The sequence below is a fragment of the Pyxicephalus adspersus genome, chromosome 1, assembly GCF_032062135.1.
Source record: "Pyxicephalus adspersus chromosome 1, UCB_Pads_2.0, whole genome shotgun sequence".
NCBI classification, from domain to species: Eukaryota; Metazoa; Chordata; class Amphibia; order Anura; family Pyxicephalidae; genus Pyxicephalus; species Pyxicephalus adspersus.
This window is the reverse complement of record NC_092858.1, coordinates 24,466,786-24,485,096: the sequence shown is the minus strand read 5'-3', so window position 1 is coordinate 24,485,096 and position 18,311 is coordinate 24,466,786. Positions and strand designations below refer to the sequence as shown.

Genomic DNA, 18,311 nt, shown 5'->3' with positions numbered 1-18,311 from the left:
AGTGGCTGACTACCTCCATGAAGTCACACTTTTCATCTAAATAGCTTAATTTAAGAAAAGTGTCATCTCATACACTTGAGTCATTAATTGCCATCATTACGGTTATTTTCAGTGGTGGGTATTAGTTTCAGCAATCATTTATCGTCATTTACTTTTTAAATTCTATTTTCCACACTTCCTGTCCTAGAATGACAATTCTCACTCAACTTATTAATATTATTATTATTACACAGTATTTATATAGCGCCAAATATTATGCAGTGCTGTGCAAAGTCTTTAGTCATGTCACTAGTTGTCCCTCAAAGGGACTCAAAATCTACTTATTATATTCTAATTGATTAGTATTGTCACCCCAAAATCAAAAAGGAGCAAATAAAAAAGAATCAGGGTTAAAGATTATATGTCAAAATTTCTGACTCTTCAGGACAGTCACCTTGAATTTTTCTGTAGAGATTTTTCTTGTGACATGTAAAATCTTGTAGCCACCCTCCTGCCTTTCTTCCAAACACATGGCTGCTATCAGCGCAGCCCACAGAGGCCTCAGTAAGAAAACATGCTTCTGTCAGACCACAATTGTTTATTACACACCTCGGCGTGAATGCAGTTCGTGTCAGAGTAAAGCCATTTTCAGAAATCTCTAATGAGCAAATAGATCCAGCCTCTCCACAGATTGCAATTCTTTAGGAGGTTGAAAGGTTTGAAAAAACTAACATGTCAGGCGCTAGCATCTCCCCTGAGCCCCTCTGTCTTTTTAGTTTGTGTTCAAGCCGATCGCCCTGTAAAACTAATGCAGCACAAAGTGCCTCCTCTCCTCAACTCTCTATCCATTCACTGAGCTGCTGCTCCATTTTCATTGTCTGGCATCTGATGGCTCTACCCTGTGGGGAGCAGCTTTCTGTGTGCATGAGACGCTTGTCAGGAGGTTTTACATCAGTGGGGTATTTTTATTTTCACCGTACCTTCTAAACTGAGGTTTTTAGTCATGCAAAGCTTTCACTGGTTCCCCATATTATCCAGCATACCTTTCCTTTATGCATTGCAGATGGCTGCATTTAGAAGATAGGCTTTATTCTTATCACAATAGTTGTTTCCAGCTGAAAAAAAAATAAAAGCCATACGTTTAATATATTTTAAATAAAAGAACCTAAACATTGACAGCAGTAATATGAAGGTCATGGGTTTATTCAGAACAAATAGTTAACGTGGGTTTTCCCCTGTGATACTAACAGAGAAAACCGCTGCCCCCTTTAAGTACTGCTATTTGTTAGAGAAATAGAGCTATGGAGAATGTCTGGAGCTTTTCTTGCTGGTTAAGAGGAACTCTAGAAACCATGCTCACAAAAAGATACTCAGAAGGCAACAAACTAGTCACCTGTATGACCTGTGGGCTTTCTGTAGCTAATCTTTCACCATTACTTAGCATACACTGTGTCTTTTGAGTGGAGGGTATAATATATATATATTTCTTTCTTTTGTTGAAACCCTAAGCAAGAAAAACAGTAAGCACAATATTATTACCAATATACGTTACACAGTGATGTTACCAAATCTTGGGAGACTATAAATAAGAGACAGCAGTGCCTTTGATTTTGCACTACATACATACTGCTATGAAAACAGACTCGGACGTGCCTGGGCACCTTCACATATCAGGAAGCGATCTTTCACAATCTTTTCCAATGACAAAAGACTGAACGAGCGCTGTACATACAGTGCCATTCTGCTCTATGGAAAGGGGGTGGGGGGGGGACAGAGTGGCTTGATATAGCATAATGTCTATTAGGACAGTTGCACACCTCTGGGCCGACACTGCCCAAAATGTAATTCATTGAACAGTAAGTTTAATAAGCCCATAACATTAGAAACCAATCAGGCTGTATTTATGTTTTTATGCCAATGCCAAAATTTAAATTAAGGCTTTAGGACTGTGAGACAACATTGATAACCACATTGTTTGGCAAGCTAGTGTGTTAGGCTACTGCACTAAACACAATGAAAAACATTCTGTTGTGCTTGCACAAAATAATGGATATTCTTGTAGTATTCTTGTAGTTGAGCAAGAATGTTTACACCACTTAACATGTCATTTCTTCTATTTTAGATACACCCGCTCTGTTTCCAGATATCAAGGAAAAAGAAACCCCAACTCCCACTGAAGAACTCCATTTAGAAAGCTGTATTCCCCACACAGACTCTGGCATTGGAGAAGAACATATAAGCACCATCTTAAATGGAAATGATCTTGACAGTAGTATAAGCCCAGATGTCATGGGTGAATTATTGTCTACATTGTCGGCTGATGTAAAGAAATCACAGGAAAGTCTGACAGATAGCCCAAGTGACATGCTAAAACCAGCTTCCTCCATATCTAGCATTACCCAAAGCAAGGGCATCAATGTGAAAGAAATCCTAAAGAGTCTTGTCGCTGCTCCTTTTGAGATGGCAGAGGCTGGTCCAGACCCAGTACCTTATCCAGATCCTGCTTTAAAGAGAGAAGCCCAAGTCATTCTTCCCATGCAGTTCCATTCCTTTGACAGGTATGCGGTTACGTTAAATATTTTGCTGTCATTAAATGTCATTTTGCTTTTCCCTTTAAAGTCCTATTGTGGTTCCCTCTAAAATATACAAATTAGGTTAGGCGGGGTCCAAAAGGAAAAGTGGCATTTGTCTCACTGTCAATATTTTCCCCAATGCTGTTCAAATACAAAACTCGTGTTGCAGCTCAGGTTCCCCTGGCTCCATAGGTAGCCATCACAAATCTATTCTATATCCAACAGGAGTGTGCATCCAAATGAGTGTGACATTTCCTCTGACCATAGACTTTTCTCCCTTAGACTGGTAAATAATACAATAGGTAACACTTTCTGGATTCCACCCTATTTCATTTGTATAGTTTAAGGGTAAGCTGCAATAGTTCACTTGCTCTAAGTGCTCTGTGTAGTAACATGGGGGTGTCGCTCTAACACACCTCATTTGTTTTCTGGATGCCTATTTCAAGCTTTTTCTTCTTCTGCCATCTCCATGGAGCCTACCATCAACTTCTGGCTATTGGTGCTTTAAGAATGCTTTAAGAGTTATAAATTAGTGCTTGAAATGCAGCAAGGGTAAAGGTATAGATTTATTGTATTTGAAGGTTCAAACAGTAGTACATGTTAACAACAGGTAATTAAAATGGTAGGAATCTTTGGTGGTTAAAGATAAAAAGGTAAGAGTAGTGACCGTTTCATTAATGCCTAAAAATCACCTATATTATGTATTTGTTTCATTTGTTCTGCTGGCTTTGTATATTTGTGTCAGGCCAGCTTGGACAATTTTGCCCATTGTCCTTTGGGTCACCTCACGTTTGATTGATCTGAAAGGGTCATTCAGAAGACTGTCCCGATCAGATGGGAGAAGGTACCCAGAGAATAAGGTCATCCAATGGCCTAAATAAAAGGTCATCAGCTGACCTGCAAGTTATAGAGGGAGCATCTTTTTACATGTGAATGTAGTCCTGTCACTGCAGGAACCGAACAGCTGTACAGTGCTGGACACTTTACTAGATTTGTGTGTAAACCAGTTTATTTTATTGCTGTTTAGTAGATAAGATATTTTTTTTTTAATTTCGAGTTTTGCAGTTTTCCAGCAATTAAAAATATTTTATCATTAGGCTAACATAGGACTTTACCAAAGAAGGACTGGGGCTGCCGCCTTCTAAATAACAACAGAGGCTGAAGGTCCTATCCCAAAAACTGAAGACAAAATCTACATAGAAGGAATTACTAATACCTTATTAAACACAGCTTTATGGTGTGTGTGTGTGTATGTATATATATATATATATATATATATATATATATATATATATATATATATATATATCCCTATATTTACGGAGTCAAAGTACCATCTGGTATGATGCATAATGTTGGAACTAGAAATAAATAGAAGCATAAATGATAAATATATATATAATAATACTCCATATAGTAAACATTTTTTTTTGCTACAGGAAACGGAATGCTGCGAAATTGGCCAGCAGCCAATTACTATAATTTTTATAAATATTTATTATGAAAATAGATATGAGCCATTTTTAAAGTTTTAATGTACATGCTGCATTTTGTATTCTTTTATAAGTCTCCATTTCATGTGAATCATTTGATCATTCTGCATGTAATGAAGTCAGGTGAATATACACATCCCCAGATTTGGGTGAAGAAAAGTCAGTAAACAAAGCTTCGGCCTCTTGTTAGGCTCATTATTGTTTCCATGCATGGCAGTCTGTGAAGTGGTAACTCAGAGATACAGAGCAGGCTAATATGTTTCAACAAAAGCCACTTCAGTGTTTGTAATGTATGCAGCAGCTTCAAGCACCCTCGAATGTAAATGATGAGGTGATATTGATGAAAGGAGGGGATTGAGGTCTCGGGGGGCACCGATGACGGATTGAACAGAAGCGGCCTTGCTCCACACGTAACTGAAGCCTGTCGTCTTCACCGCTCAAAGCCATAATGGGAGGTGGCAGTCTGAAATGAGTTGCCACGGCAAAGAGTATTATTTTTGAAATGCTTTCACACAAATCGCCAGGCCCCTGCATACAACTTAGTTTCATGCTTTAATGTCATCAGGAGGCACAAATTGGTGTGTCTAATTGTTTGCCACCTGCCAGCAAAATGAGCTACCAGCTTGCCAGTCGGGTTTGATTGTCTGTCAGCCATTCAGTCGATTGAGAGTGACAACATCAAAAATGATCCTTCAAAGTCCGAGGCCTAGCGCAGCTTTCAAGGCACCCTTTCCTTACAAAGTGCTATTGGATGACTGCAGTTTTCAATTAATTTCTAATACACCCTTCCCGCTGTCTCATCTGTTCAGAAGTTCCTATAATTACATAATAAAGCACAACATCCAAGTGCTGTCATACTAGGACCTGTCACGTGACTTGTTAGTCTGAAATGACATTTTTCAATGTCTCAAATGTCTCCTATTGCTTTCGGACTTTGAAGATTTAATGAATATCCTCACTGGCTGTAATCTGTGATCTAATCCATTCTCCACTCTGTTATGTTACATTTGCTTTGTCTCATTTTGTAAAAATTGTGGTTTGTTACATATGGGGGGGGGGGGGGGCTATATATTGTATGGAGCTAAAAAATGTTTTATAAACTATTCAACTAGTCACAAATTATTTATTGGTGCAGTTAATTAAATGTCTTCACTAAAAAGTGAAGGGGGTCCAAGCTCACCTGCACAGATTTAGGCGGACAGTGCCGGAAATTCTATAGTCCTTGGGGACTATAATCAACAGTGGGACCCCAATTAACATTCCTTTTATTCCATGGGGAAATCTGCGGTGTTCTCCCCAGCCCCTTTTAGCCGGGTGTACCACCTGGCTCTTTTCAGTAACCACCTGACTGTTTTTGGGTTATTACTAATGAGTTGGGTCACAATACAGGGGCCACCACCTGTCTACAACTTCTTGCCACCCAGTTAAAAAAAAATGTCTGAGTTGAGCACTGATCTGCATAAAAGAGGTGCCATTGCTAATCATTCTGTAAATGCTAATTGCTTAGATGTCAATATTGGAGGTACTTAGAACATAAATAATCCACTTAGATACAATTTGCACAGATTGATCAAGAAATCCTACAGCATATGAAAATTCTGGTTGGGATTATTTTTAATGACTGGTACCATACCTCAATTCCAGGTATAGTAGGGTTCAGTCAATCCACCAGTCAGACAATGACGGCTGTTATTGTCCAGCAGCTTATTAAGGGTTGATTGTTCAAATTCTGAGCTCTGAATCAATGTCAAAATGACTTATTTCTGAGTTGCAATTGAGTCTAAATGAAACTATCCAACTACTTCTGTTCATTGATAATTCTAATGAATATATTACTGAGATTTCATGTTGCCACACACGTCATTAGTTTACTGCTTATTATAATGTATTTACAGTTAGTCCTTAAATTAAGGACATCCGACATACAGACGACTCCTAGATACGAACGGGGCTTCCCTGCTCAGTCGTGTGGAGGACACAGGCTTACTAGGGTGGAGAGGGGTGGTGTGCATGACTTCCAAAATAAATCTTTTGCTAAACACAGCTGAGCAATATCTTGTAACTCTTTAATGACCGAGACAAACTCTGCAGTTGTTTCTTTTCGGGTAAAAAAAACCTGCTAAAAGCGGTAACCCCAAGTCACACTCGGGGTAGTTAAAAAAAAGTATAAAACAAACGCTTACCTGGTCCCATCCTCCAGGGTCCTTCCATCCTTGTGCTGAGCCCTTTTCCTCGATCTGTCCCCCCGCGAGTGCACTGATGTTCACCGTACTGCATTCAATACAAAATACCTGTATTGAATGCAATACACTGGATTTTTATGTCTAAAAGCAGTACATTGTCTTTCATGAAATTTTTTTTTGCAGTATAATATAATAGTATGAGTATAATAAAGTTTCAAACACAAAATCATGTCAAAGTTTATTATTAATTGTTTTTTATTTATTTAGTAATTGCATTATTTTGACATGATTTTGTGTTTCAAACTTTATTATACTCATACTATTAAAATATTCTGTAAAATAAATTTTCAATGTACAGCTTTTAGACATATTAATCCGCTCCGAAATGAACCGCCCAGGAGGTTGAAGCACAGCTTGCTCCAGAAGTTAATAAATGTCTAGGCTCCCTAAACATTTTTTATTTTTTATTTTTGCTTTGTTTTGATAAACTCACAGTGAGGATTTTATACAGTAACCGACACCACTCCACACCACAAACATCTGTCCTAATTGCATTTATTAAAATAATGTACCTGTTCTGACTTGCATACAAATTCAACTTAAGAACAAACCTACAGTCCCTATCTCATATGTAACCCAGGACTACCTGTATATAGGAATGTAACCTCTGTAAAACTAGACTAACTATGTTTAAGCATTTATGCATCACTCACCCCAGTTTTTTTCCTCTGTGTTCCTTACAGAAGTGTCGTCGTACCTGTGAAGAAACCTCCGCCTGGCAGTTTAGCTGTGAACACAGTTGGTGCTGCCAGCGGTGGTAGCCTAACCCCCAGCACAACGCCAAATATATTCGCTGCTACTGGAGCAACTCCCAAAAGTATGATCAATACTACAGGTATTTGTTCCCTTCATTTCATCTTCCATCCAGAAAGTGTTTCCAGCAATGTATGTCTCGTGTACACTAAGCCTTGTTGTACAGCTTCCATGTTTGTATACGTTAAGTAGTTAACAAAAGTTGATGATTTCAAACTTTTGTTATCCAAAAAAAAATGAAAGGAAAAAGTGGAATACTTGTATTTTAGAGGAATAATGACCTCATCTAATTTCTGCATAGATGTAAGTTCTGCAGTGGAGCTGAAAATCAGCCTTAGCGGATAAACAAATGCAGCCCAAACCTGGGTTATAACTGCAGTGAAATGAAGCAGTAATTCTTAGGTAACGTCTATACATCTATAATGTCAGCCATGGGAACCGCATGCCAACCACTTTTCTCACTGCAAGTCTGAACAAGAGAGAAAATATTATCTTGATTTAAAAAATCCACTTCAGGTTAGATATACAGTATACCTTGCAATAATTTTAACACATAGGTAGATTCTTTATTTTGCCATTGTATAAAAGTATAAGTGTAGGAACATGGCACCAGTAGCAAAGTCAAAAAATTGTATATAAATTGTATATGTAAATAAAAGTATACACACTTCAGATCACGGTCGCTGAAAATGATCCTTCTTGATCCTTTCCAGTGACAGATAAATGAATAGGTGCTGTACACATATAACTAGTTCTGTTCTATATAAAGGGGGGGGGCGGCAAACAAGTGGCACCCCTTTGTGCTCTCCTCCATAGTAATACACATCAGTCTTTTATCAGTACACCACAGTGGACTGATCAAACAACTGGGGGACCAATGTACATGTGTCAGTTTTTTGTTTTTATCTCAGACAAGCGCATCTGTTTGTCCTGGGTGACAATCATTTACACAAATATATCTGTCCTTCAATGTATCCTGTTTATATAAAAGTGGCACTCAATCATGGTCCACTTTTCCATCCTGTTAGAAAATATATTTGTTGTTAGAAAATGTTCTAGATTACAATAGGCCACAGAAAGGATCAGTGCTGTTTTTCCAAATGCCCTGTGTGCCATTTTTGCAGTGTCTCCCTACTATAAAAATGGAGAAATTCTCCATTCATCTGCTACAAATGCTTTGATACCAGCACCTCTGACATATACCAGAGAATGCCAGCTTACTAGTCTAGACCCCAATAAACTATGCAGGAAATAGAATGAAGTGCTGTGACTTCTATTTTATACAGCATGGAGGGGACACACTGATAATAAGAGGCTTCTAATTGTAGTTAACTACTAAGCTGGGCAAATGTTCTTTTTGCCTTATAAAAATAAAGGTTTGTGTTCCTCATTCGTTTTCCCATACTATTCTGTTATGTGATCAATCATACATTGTCCTGCTGTTTCCTGTACTATACACTCCTTACATAAGATGTCCTATGCCTTTATATGCCATGATGCCATGTGTACCATTCTGCTGTAATTGATGTTTTATTGTGTATGAAACATTCCTTAGTACTTGTGTACAGTTATCTAATAAATATGTTATAGAAGAAAGCTATTGCTAGGATTTGTGAACTTTTATTTGCCGTTGCATCAGATAAACCCTTATAGGATCCTTGCTTTTTTCTCTTTCATGCTATAAAAATGCAGACTAGTAACTGGTTGTGGCATGTCTTTGGTCTGGCCTGAATTCTGTATTAGTTCATAAATAGAGTTTTATGGCAGTTACAATGCATTTAGCTTGGCTCGTGGTGACTGCACTGATGCAGACAAACCCATTTATTACAATAAAGTGAATATTTTAGGGCCTACAAAGTGTATAAGTCACGTATTGTGATAAAGTAGAGGCATATGGTAGCTGATTATTACTCGTGTACCAAAAGAGGATCCTGAATCCCAATTATATCCACAGTTTATAGTGTTAGAAATAATTGATCAGCTTGGTTGCCTCTTAGGTAAATGGGTACTGAAAATATGTATTCTTTGTCCCAAGGGGTAGAGTTCCCTTTACCTACTTTCTTTAAACACAACAATAAGGTAAAGCAGACCTATACTTACAGATGATAGAAACTGACATTACTAAAATAATTTTAAAGAGTGCTGATTGCCCAGATGTAAAGCTGATGAAAGTGACATCAGTCTCATAAAGATGTTAGTGTAACAAGTTGTGCCACCATAAACCAAACACCTGAACAGCATACCCATCTAATACCCAATCAGTGATTCAGAAGGTGTTTAAGGCAAAGGATCAGAACACCGACCAAGGCAAGCTGTAATATGTGGAATCAGGTCAAAAATTGCCTGCAGATCTCGTCTGCTTTAGGGGAAAACATATGTTGTCACAGGAACATGTGTCACCATTGCAAAATACCCTCTTTATTTCTGTCCAGGTGACAATTTACAATATAGTTCCTCCCAAATTTCACCAGTGAGATCACAGACAACAATAAAAGCCTGAAGGGTTTGAAGCTGCAACTATTTTAGAAATATACAGTTTTTGGCTTTATTTACCGTTCTGTTATTTCCCCAGCACAGTCGCCTTTTGACACAGATACTAGTTGACTTCTGACATGCTTTGGTGTAATACAATTGACAATTCTATTATCAATGTGTCTATGGCTGTGAGAGCTCACAAACAGCTAAAAATAGATAAATTCTATGGATGTCTGTGTCAAGAGACAACTTGTTTGAAAGCAAAAAGAAAAATCAAATTAGGAAAATTTTTAATAGGAGCTGCTATTCTTAATTTGTTTGAAACTAAATCTCTAGGGCTGTCATCCTTCTTCCTTTATTACCTTAAGGCTCTTACTCCCATGTCAGGATACCCGTTGTGTTCATGCTCATGGCCATACGTATGTATCTAAAACAGATTATCAGAATATTATTGTCCTGGTATCCTTTAAACTAGGATATTTCTTTTCAATGCCAAAAGAAAGTATTATATTTAGGAAGCTTTCTTTATGCATTTTTACCACCTGTGTTCGGTGCTAAGCCCAAATAACAACTTCACCATTGTTCATGGATCAATGATAAGTAATAAATGTTTGAAGCATTTTCTTACCTTTATGAGGGTGTCTCACCTGCAGAGGTCTTGTCTTTGGCATAGGTGCTGTGGACTCTGCCTCTTCCTCCTCCTCATCGTCCTCTAGTTTTGTAAATGGTGCTACAAGCAAAAATCTACCAGCAGTGCAGACGGTTGCTCCCATGCCTGAGGACTCTGCAGAAAATATGAGGTACGTAAAGTTAAATTTAATAAATTAATAGAAAATTAGGAATAAATTCAGAGTAAAGGATAGGTAGATTTGTAGCAAGCAGTTTGGTACAGCTAATTGGATGATAATCCAATGTTGCAAACAGCAGATGCTCATTGTAAGGAACTTTTCATAGAGGTGACAGTTATCACACAGAACTGCTCACTCGCGTTTCAATAAAACTTTTTTAAGAGGGAGAGTACATCTCTTAGATTGTAAGCTCTTCTGGGCAGGGTCCTCTCCTCCTGTGTCATTGTTTGTATCTGTCTGTCATTTGCTACCCCTATGTAATGTACAGCGCTGCATAAATATTTGCGCTAAATAAATACTGTTTAATAATATTATTAGTAATATTAATATTCTGATCATCATAATGAAGCAAAATATGTACAATATTAGAGTTGCATACATTGAAATGGTATGATCCCAGCAAAAATTCTTTATTCCCTGTTTCTATTTACAATAGGCAACTTAGTAGTGCCGCCCTGCAACTGCCATATATTGGACAGAGAAGAGTGAACAACTGCACATGCCAAAGTCTAAAAACTAGCACACATAAATAAAAAGTAAATAAAAAAATAGGGTATAGTATATATGAGTGACCAACATTGACAAATATTGGAGGAGAGGTATCGTAACTGTATATATATACTATGATGTGGCTCTTGAAAAAAGTCCACAAATATGCTCACAGGAAAGTTATAATGCACCCTGCTATTATAACAAGGTAACTTTTTTCTATATGTGTTCTCTATCAAGTATACCAAAAAAGTTAAACCAAAGCTATCTGTGAAATAAGCACCACTATAGCAACAAGCAATTTTCCATTGTGGCATATTGATATGTTGCTCAGCTAATTCTTATGTCACTCCTCGTCCTTTATAGTGTGGGGGCTGTAATAGAGCAAACAACGGGGAGGAGAGTCAGACATCATGTCTGATGTCACTTCCCTGGCAGCGCCCTGGTAAGCATACATGCTGTCTAGCGCTGGCCACTGCGTTCCAGAGATGGGGTGCAGAGCAGCCCGCACAGCATTATAGGATCCCACGGAGTCTGTGCAAATATGAGCAACACAGAGCCGCCATCAACCTCCAGTCCCTTAAGGAAGCAGATGTAGTTTCTTAAGAAGCAATGCATTATTCAGTAGCCCATACATGGCATGTGCATAAAAAACATTAAAAATCAAATAACTATCAAATAATTACGATATGATACATATTTGAAATTGAATACAGATAAATTCTAACAACATAATTATATGACAACAAAAAATAATAATAAATATAATATATACAGTATCAATTGAAACCTATTTTACAGGAAAGGTTTGAAGCTAATGATGTCGTTTAAACCAGGAGGGTAAGTGGCTTTTAATGTATAAATCCATTTTGTTTCTCGCTGTAATAAGATACCATCATAAATGACCACCTGTAGGTTCTAGGCTCTAGTATGTACATGACCTGAAGCTAAGATTTTCATGTTTTGAGGATCAAAATTATCATGCAATCCCACAAGCTAGCTACAGGATTAGTAATCATCCCATTTGTAATACTGTAGATGTGTTCATATATATGCATATGTTTTTCCTATGTATAAAGCAACGCGCTTGCATACAGGTAAATATATAATTGGTTCTGTAGTACAGTTTATAAAACGCTTTGGAGAAAATAGAACATTATTCAGTATCTTTATTGGAGGATCAAATATCCATTCACTCTGTGCAGCGTCCCACATTTATACATAAAACCAGATCTTGATCTCTTCCACTGGCTGAATCATTCCTGCACTATACAACCCTCACCTAAATTATTTAGCTTCTTTGTAGGTTGTATTTAAGTCTTCTTTTTAAGTTTAGGGACTGTCTGCTTTTAGCCAGTGACTGAATTTAGGTTTATTAATATTAGGTGTAGAGTGAACAAAGGTGGTCTCCATTTTAATATAGACTTTGAGAAAATGATGATCCGTGTTTTTTTTAGAATTTTCCTGTTTTCTTTCTGTTACATAGAAACATATGCTTGTTTATGTTATTGTTAACTGCTGATAACAGCTTGTAATATAATTAAAATTAAATTTGCCTGTGTGTTTCCTCTATTTCTGTAACACTGTAACATGTGTAGGCATTGAATAATTAATTATGTACATGATCTCTCTCGGTTTTAGGAGTTTCCAGTCTGCTAATAAAAAAAAAAAAATCACCTGTTTAATCATCAATGTAATCTATGCGCATTCATCTGTTCAGGAGGGTTTTCCTTATTTTTCTTTTTTCACTGGCCTGTTTATTACAACAATTCTAGATCACAGTTTCTCAACCAGGGTTCCCTCAAAAGTAGCTAAGGGTTCCTTATGGAATGGTAGTAGCTGGTAGTCCCTCTCTGGTCAGTTTAACCAAACCAATGATGTGTAAGTGTGGCATTCTGCCTGCTGACCACCTCACTAATATACTGTGTGCTATGGATATAGTATTTATAGAAAGGGTTTTTGAAGACCTGAAAGTTCCCTAAGACCTGCACCCTGAATGTTAAAAAAGAAAGGCTGATCTAGACAAATATTATAACACAAATCTTCCCAGATTATATTATTTATGTTTTTTGTGCATTTAACTTAATTTATGCATGTTTATTACTCATAAAATGCTCCCCTGTGTAGACATCCAAAAGCTCTGAGACTGCTGCTAGATGCCACCATGTTCGATGTAATGTCAAAACTCCTAGGTTAAGGCTACGTACATACGTCAGATGATTCCCCTCCAATTATCCCCTCGGGGGTAGTATTGGACAAGAATCTGTAGTGTGTACAGCAGTCGTCCGATGTCGTTCATGGATCTGTCCTGGTGAATCCATGAACGTCGAGAGACGAACAACCGCAATTGAAGTGAAGGGGAAAGCACGCAGGCAAGTGCCGCTCGCTTGCTCTCCCCCCTCCCCTCTTCATAGAGTCGAACGGCACTGTATGTACAGCACTTGTTTATGCATCTTTCAGTCTTTTGTCTTTGGAAAGTATTGTGAAAGATCCTTTCAAACGACAAATGTCTGTATGTACGTAGCCTGTCACTCTGGTATTCCTCTTTCCTGGCAGCTGCATTAAAGTTTATGCAGGTAGGTGAAGTGAACAGGGGAGGAACTGAGCCAGTACGGAGAATATTTGGACACTCCTAGAAGAGAAGAATGCTATACTGTACAAGAGGGAGGAACACTTCCTGAAGTAGTTACATTATTTTAATAAATATAGAGGTACATTCCAGGTAATTAAAACTGAAATCTGTGGTGACAGAGCTAACATGTACATCTGTAATTACTTTGATATACAGCTCTAGTGCAGCAAGGCTTTCCTTGCTGTCCTTTTATTTGTGGATTGCATGATAGCTTTTTTCTCTGCCATTGTAAGGTAAATGTTAAAATTACTTTACAGATATTTACAGATTTTAACCCATAAAGTTTTGTAAAACAAAAATGTCCTGAATATTGTATAGCTTCTCTAAAAGAAATGTGGGAGTAGATTTTCTGATGTAGAACAAACATGCAAATGTGGAGAGTCAGAACTTTTTTCTCTGAATACTTGTCCTAGGTTAACAGGTTTGTATTTTTAAAAAAAATGTTTGTGCAAAAGAATAGGAATTATCATTTGCTTAATAGCATCATAAAGGTATATATTGAATTGGTTTGTGTGAGTATGACCTACTGCTGATGACGGACAGTTCTCTACATGGAAGCAGGTGTTATTATTACTTCTTATGAGTTTGATATTCTGGAACACAACAAGAGTCTATGGTTAAATGAACCTGAGTTACTTACATAGGTTAATGTGTTTCTTGTGGTGTGTATTTATTTTATTCAATACATTTTACCACCTCTGTGAAAAACATATAATTGCAGTGCAGCCTTTAATTTTAAATGGCCAAAAAGTGAGCTGAATTACAATTTATCGGTTGATTCACTTTACGCTGTCACACTGTTGTAAAAATAAAGCAGCAGCTTTCTTATCTTTTTAATATCAGCTATGTGAATTGCAATGGATTCTCACTTTTTTTGCAGATCCATAATCAAATGTACTAAAAAAAAATTGGCATTTTGCAGAGTTGCTAGCATCCTTGTGTCTACATGCCACAACTAATTCTCGGTGTAATCCCCCTGCAAACCTAAATCTCAGGGTTCTCTGTAATGCAGCAGCAACCCGCTTTAATGGTCTTTTGCTTTGGCCCTTCCCATTCAGCTTTATAGACATTACTTTTGATCAATGAAGTAACAAATGAAATAAGTTGTGTCTTTACTGTATTTAGGTGGCATTGCATTTGAAATGTTTTTCTGCATTTTTTTTTTTCAAAAATACAGCCAAATTTCATGCAAAAAGACTTTCTGGAATTTGATCTTAAGCTTTGTGCTGTCTTTTGTAAGGTGTTGGGCCATTTAAAGTTGCTTAGGAGGAGAGCTCTGGTTAAACCTGCCTAAAGACTTAGTAAGGTTCCAAAACAAGAAATCTAAATTCGTAGCAATAGTAGAAAATTACAGCTGGCTTAGGTTGAAATGGAAAAGTCATTTTAATAACATTACATTATAAAGTGTCTTATATAGCAAATCATATGAAATAAATTGAAAAAAACACCAGAGTTTTCCTTTAAGCTGTGGTTTCACCTTTTTTTTTCTGTAACTGCTCAGAGATCTGGAATTTATTCTTGATTAGTCTCTGCTGCTGGTTCAGTGAGAGCCAAAACCATGGGTCACACTGTTCAACTTTAATAAAATGAAACACATGAGTCAAACTCAATCATTGTTCTCCTCACCCTCTATGTGCTAAAACCATAATCTCAAAAAAATGCAGAAGACACTGTATTAACATACTATTAATGAATTTAACCCAGCAGAGTTCATTGTTCAGATTAATTATGTAAAGGAAATATTTAGCACTAATGGATTAAGTGAATTACATTAAACAGATATTTAATGGAAAATGAGAAGGCCCCATTTGAGGTTGTTATGCTCTGCTCAGAGTGTCTCTGGCATATTCTCATCAGCAGTATTGGCTCTCGTGTAGTGATCATGTTCCAGCTTTATTGCACAAGTGTTGAGATACGTCTGCTGTGGAGCCCAGTTCCAGTCCATGAGAATATTTAGCTGATTTTTGTCTGTAGATATGAAAAATCGAGATATCAGCTTGAAAGGGGAGGTGTTAAAAGCGTAAGTAATTGTAAGTTTGGGGTTGGTCTCTTAGAAAGTTTGAAGGTCAGGTCCACTGCAGGCAGATTGAATCATAAAGTGCTAATTTCAGTACAATATGAGAGCTCAAGTTCTAGATTTCTGCCTAAGAGTTCATGCTTAACTGTATGTCCCTCACAAGAGTGTCTCATTTGTCCTTTTTGAATTTTCATTCACCATACATCATAGAGGAACAACTGATAAATAATGGTAAATCTCCCCATTGGAATCTCACAGCAAAAAAAAACTGACCTGGATTTACTTACCTCCCTATCCTAATCCTTACAGCAAAATTAGAACTGGCTAAACTAATTTACTACATAAACTACATAAACAGGACAGATGCGACACTACACATGCACACACAAAAAGAAGTAAACATCTCAGGTGACTTTAACTCCTTTTTGTTTCTTTTTGTTGTCTACAGTATCACTGCCAAATTAGAGCGAGCATTAGAGAAGGTTGCTCCCCTCCTGCGAGAAATCTTTGTTGATTTTGCCCCATTCCTGTCTCGGACACTCCTTGGTAGCCATGGACAAGAGCTGCTAATTGAAGGTAAATGGCAAGACTGTAAACTGATACTAATTATTTTTTATTTTTTTTTTTAGAGATCTTTATACGGCTTTAATAAACAATTGGTTCAGCAGGAGTTTACATTTTATTTCTCTGAATGTTAATGTACATTTTTATCTTCTATACCACGAGGGAGGTGGCAGCACTTCTTCTTCATAGTTGTGTGAACCCTAGCAGTGAATATACCATATAAGCATCTGAATCATTCCTGTTCCAGGCCCAGCTTGTGCAGATCTCTTCACATTCATTCAAAACAAAATTAGGAAAAAAATGGTGTTACTGTGTAGTAGAATATGGTGTGTGCGTATGTATCTGTGCAAATATGTAAGTTATGTGCATATGTACTGTAAGAGAGAGAGTGTGTGTGTGTGTATATATATATATATATCTATATAAAATATGATTTTCCATGTGGTTCTTACATGTCCTTTAAAGAAACCTTGTAGGACTGTTTTTTGACCATGTTTTTTAAGAAGCAACAAAAGATTGCAGCTTGTAGCAATATACAAGTTCACCATCGGCCACCCTAGAGCACATGCACTCAAGTGTGAAAAGCAGCATGGATGGCAGCTTCAGATGGCTGTCTCGTGAAAACTTTAGGTAATGTTGGGATTCGCAGGTAAAGTCATGTAAATATTAAAAAACACATAATAGTAGTAGACTCTTTGAAAAATAATAAAAAAGTATGAATAAATGTAAAGTGTGAGTTTTATATTATCAACCTGATTCATTCGTTTCTGATGGTAAACACAAAATAAGTAAAACTTAGCTAATGAAACCAGTCCAGAGCAATATGGAGGCTGCCGCTGATGTCCTCCTGTTATATCTAATAAAAAAAAAATAATATATATATATATATATATATATGTATATATATATATATATATTATATAGCTAATCCTGAACAGGGATGCATATTGGTAAAGTGGGTATAAATTCAGGGCTCCAAAACCTCATCCTTTTTCTGGGTAATTTGAATTTGCCATGAGCACACCATACATTTTATAGACAAGTCCACCTTTATTACACTGTGATGACATTTTCTGTTATTGTTGCATGCAATGATAACATTATTCATTACAGATCACACACTCCTGTGGGTTTCCAAATTGGGGTGTGGTGAGAATATGTACTTTGCTTGTTCTGGGTCAGCAGCTCGAAGTTCTAAAGTCATGAGATTAGAATAACCGCCAGGGAACTAGAATTTACAAAAGGGTGGACAGCATTGACAGGCTTCATACTTTCTCAGTTCAGGTTCCCTCTAAATATATGCTTTGCTGCTTTATTATTCTGTATTTGTTATATGTATGGAAGTTTTCATCTTACATTCATGTCTTCACGTCCTATACTTTTTGGAAAATGTAGAGCATGGCGTACTTCCTTCCTTAAGTACATAAATTCCAGTATTGAGGTTAACTTTTCCCCTTGCTGAAGAATTTCCAAGCTTAGGCAGAGCAGTAAGCTGTGATTTATGCATAAGTGTCGTTATTTTTTATTGCAAATACCAGTCCCTTCCCTAAGCACCTATCTTATTATGTCCACAAGAAAGACGTATTACAGCATAAAACACTTATTCTACATGTAATTTGTCAGTGGGTCAGCCCTTCTGCTTTTCATCCCCGCTAAATAAGGGATTTTTGACAGGGTGGCATGACAATCAGGAATCTAAAAAATGTCATTTAGTTGAAGCTCAGGTTGAAATATTAGGGTGTGCTCATACATATGTGTCTGCATTCATGTGATATTCACTGTTCTATTTTTATATACTGTGAAGTTTAATGTGCTAAAAAGGCTGTGTGAGTTTAGTGAAAGTCATCGGCATTACTCCACTCGGCAAAAATGTTAGACACGTTTTTCTTATGTGATTACAGTTAGAATCCGCTGCATAGGAAACAGCCTCTATCTCCTCAATCTGAGTAAAACATGCTAAAGAATTAAAATGAAAGAATAGGACGTGTAGAAAACGCCTTGCCAGCAGTTAACAAAGATGGAAATTTTGAATGTTTTGGTAATGGATTTACCCGAGGGTTTACATTAATCAAGAGAATGTTAGATTTTTCAAGTAATGCATTACATTTATTTTCTAAAATTTTACATTTTGCATATAATTCTTTGGTCTATCCACCTAGATATTAAATAGTTTACCCTATATCGCAATATTTCAGTTGTAAACAACTTCTGAATATATACACCACCTTTACAATAAATATCACAG

At 37.0% G+C, this 18,311-nt stretch overlaps 1 protein-coding gene across 1 annotated transcript in view; it reads left to right on the top strand.

The window, feature by feature from the left end:
• NBEA (neurobeachin) overlaps positions 1 to 18,311 on the top strand; it is a 371,654-nt gene that overhangs the window by 187,861 nt on the left and 165,482 nt on the right. The window contains exons 30-34 of the mRNA XM_072398659.1: positions 2,102 to 2,537; positions 6,972 to 7,123; positions 10,190 to 10,316; positions 11,655 to 11,693; positions 15,951 to 16,078. Coding sequence (XP_072254760.1) covers positions 2,102 to 2,537; positions 6,972 to 7,123; positions 10,190 to 10,316; positions 11,655 to 11,693; positions 15,951 to 16,078 — 882 coding nt within the window. The remainder of the gene's footprint in view (positions 1 to 2,101; positions 2,538 to 6,971; positions 7,124 to 10,189; positions 10,317 to 11,654; positions 11,694 to 15,950; positions 16,079 to 18,311) is intronic.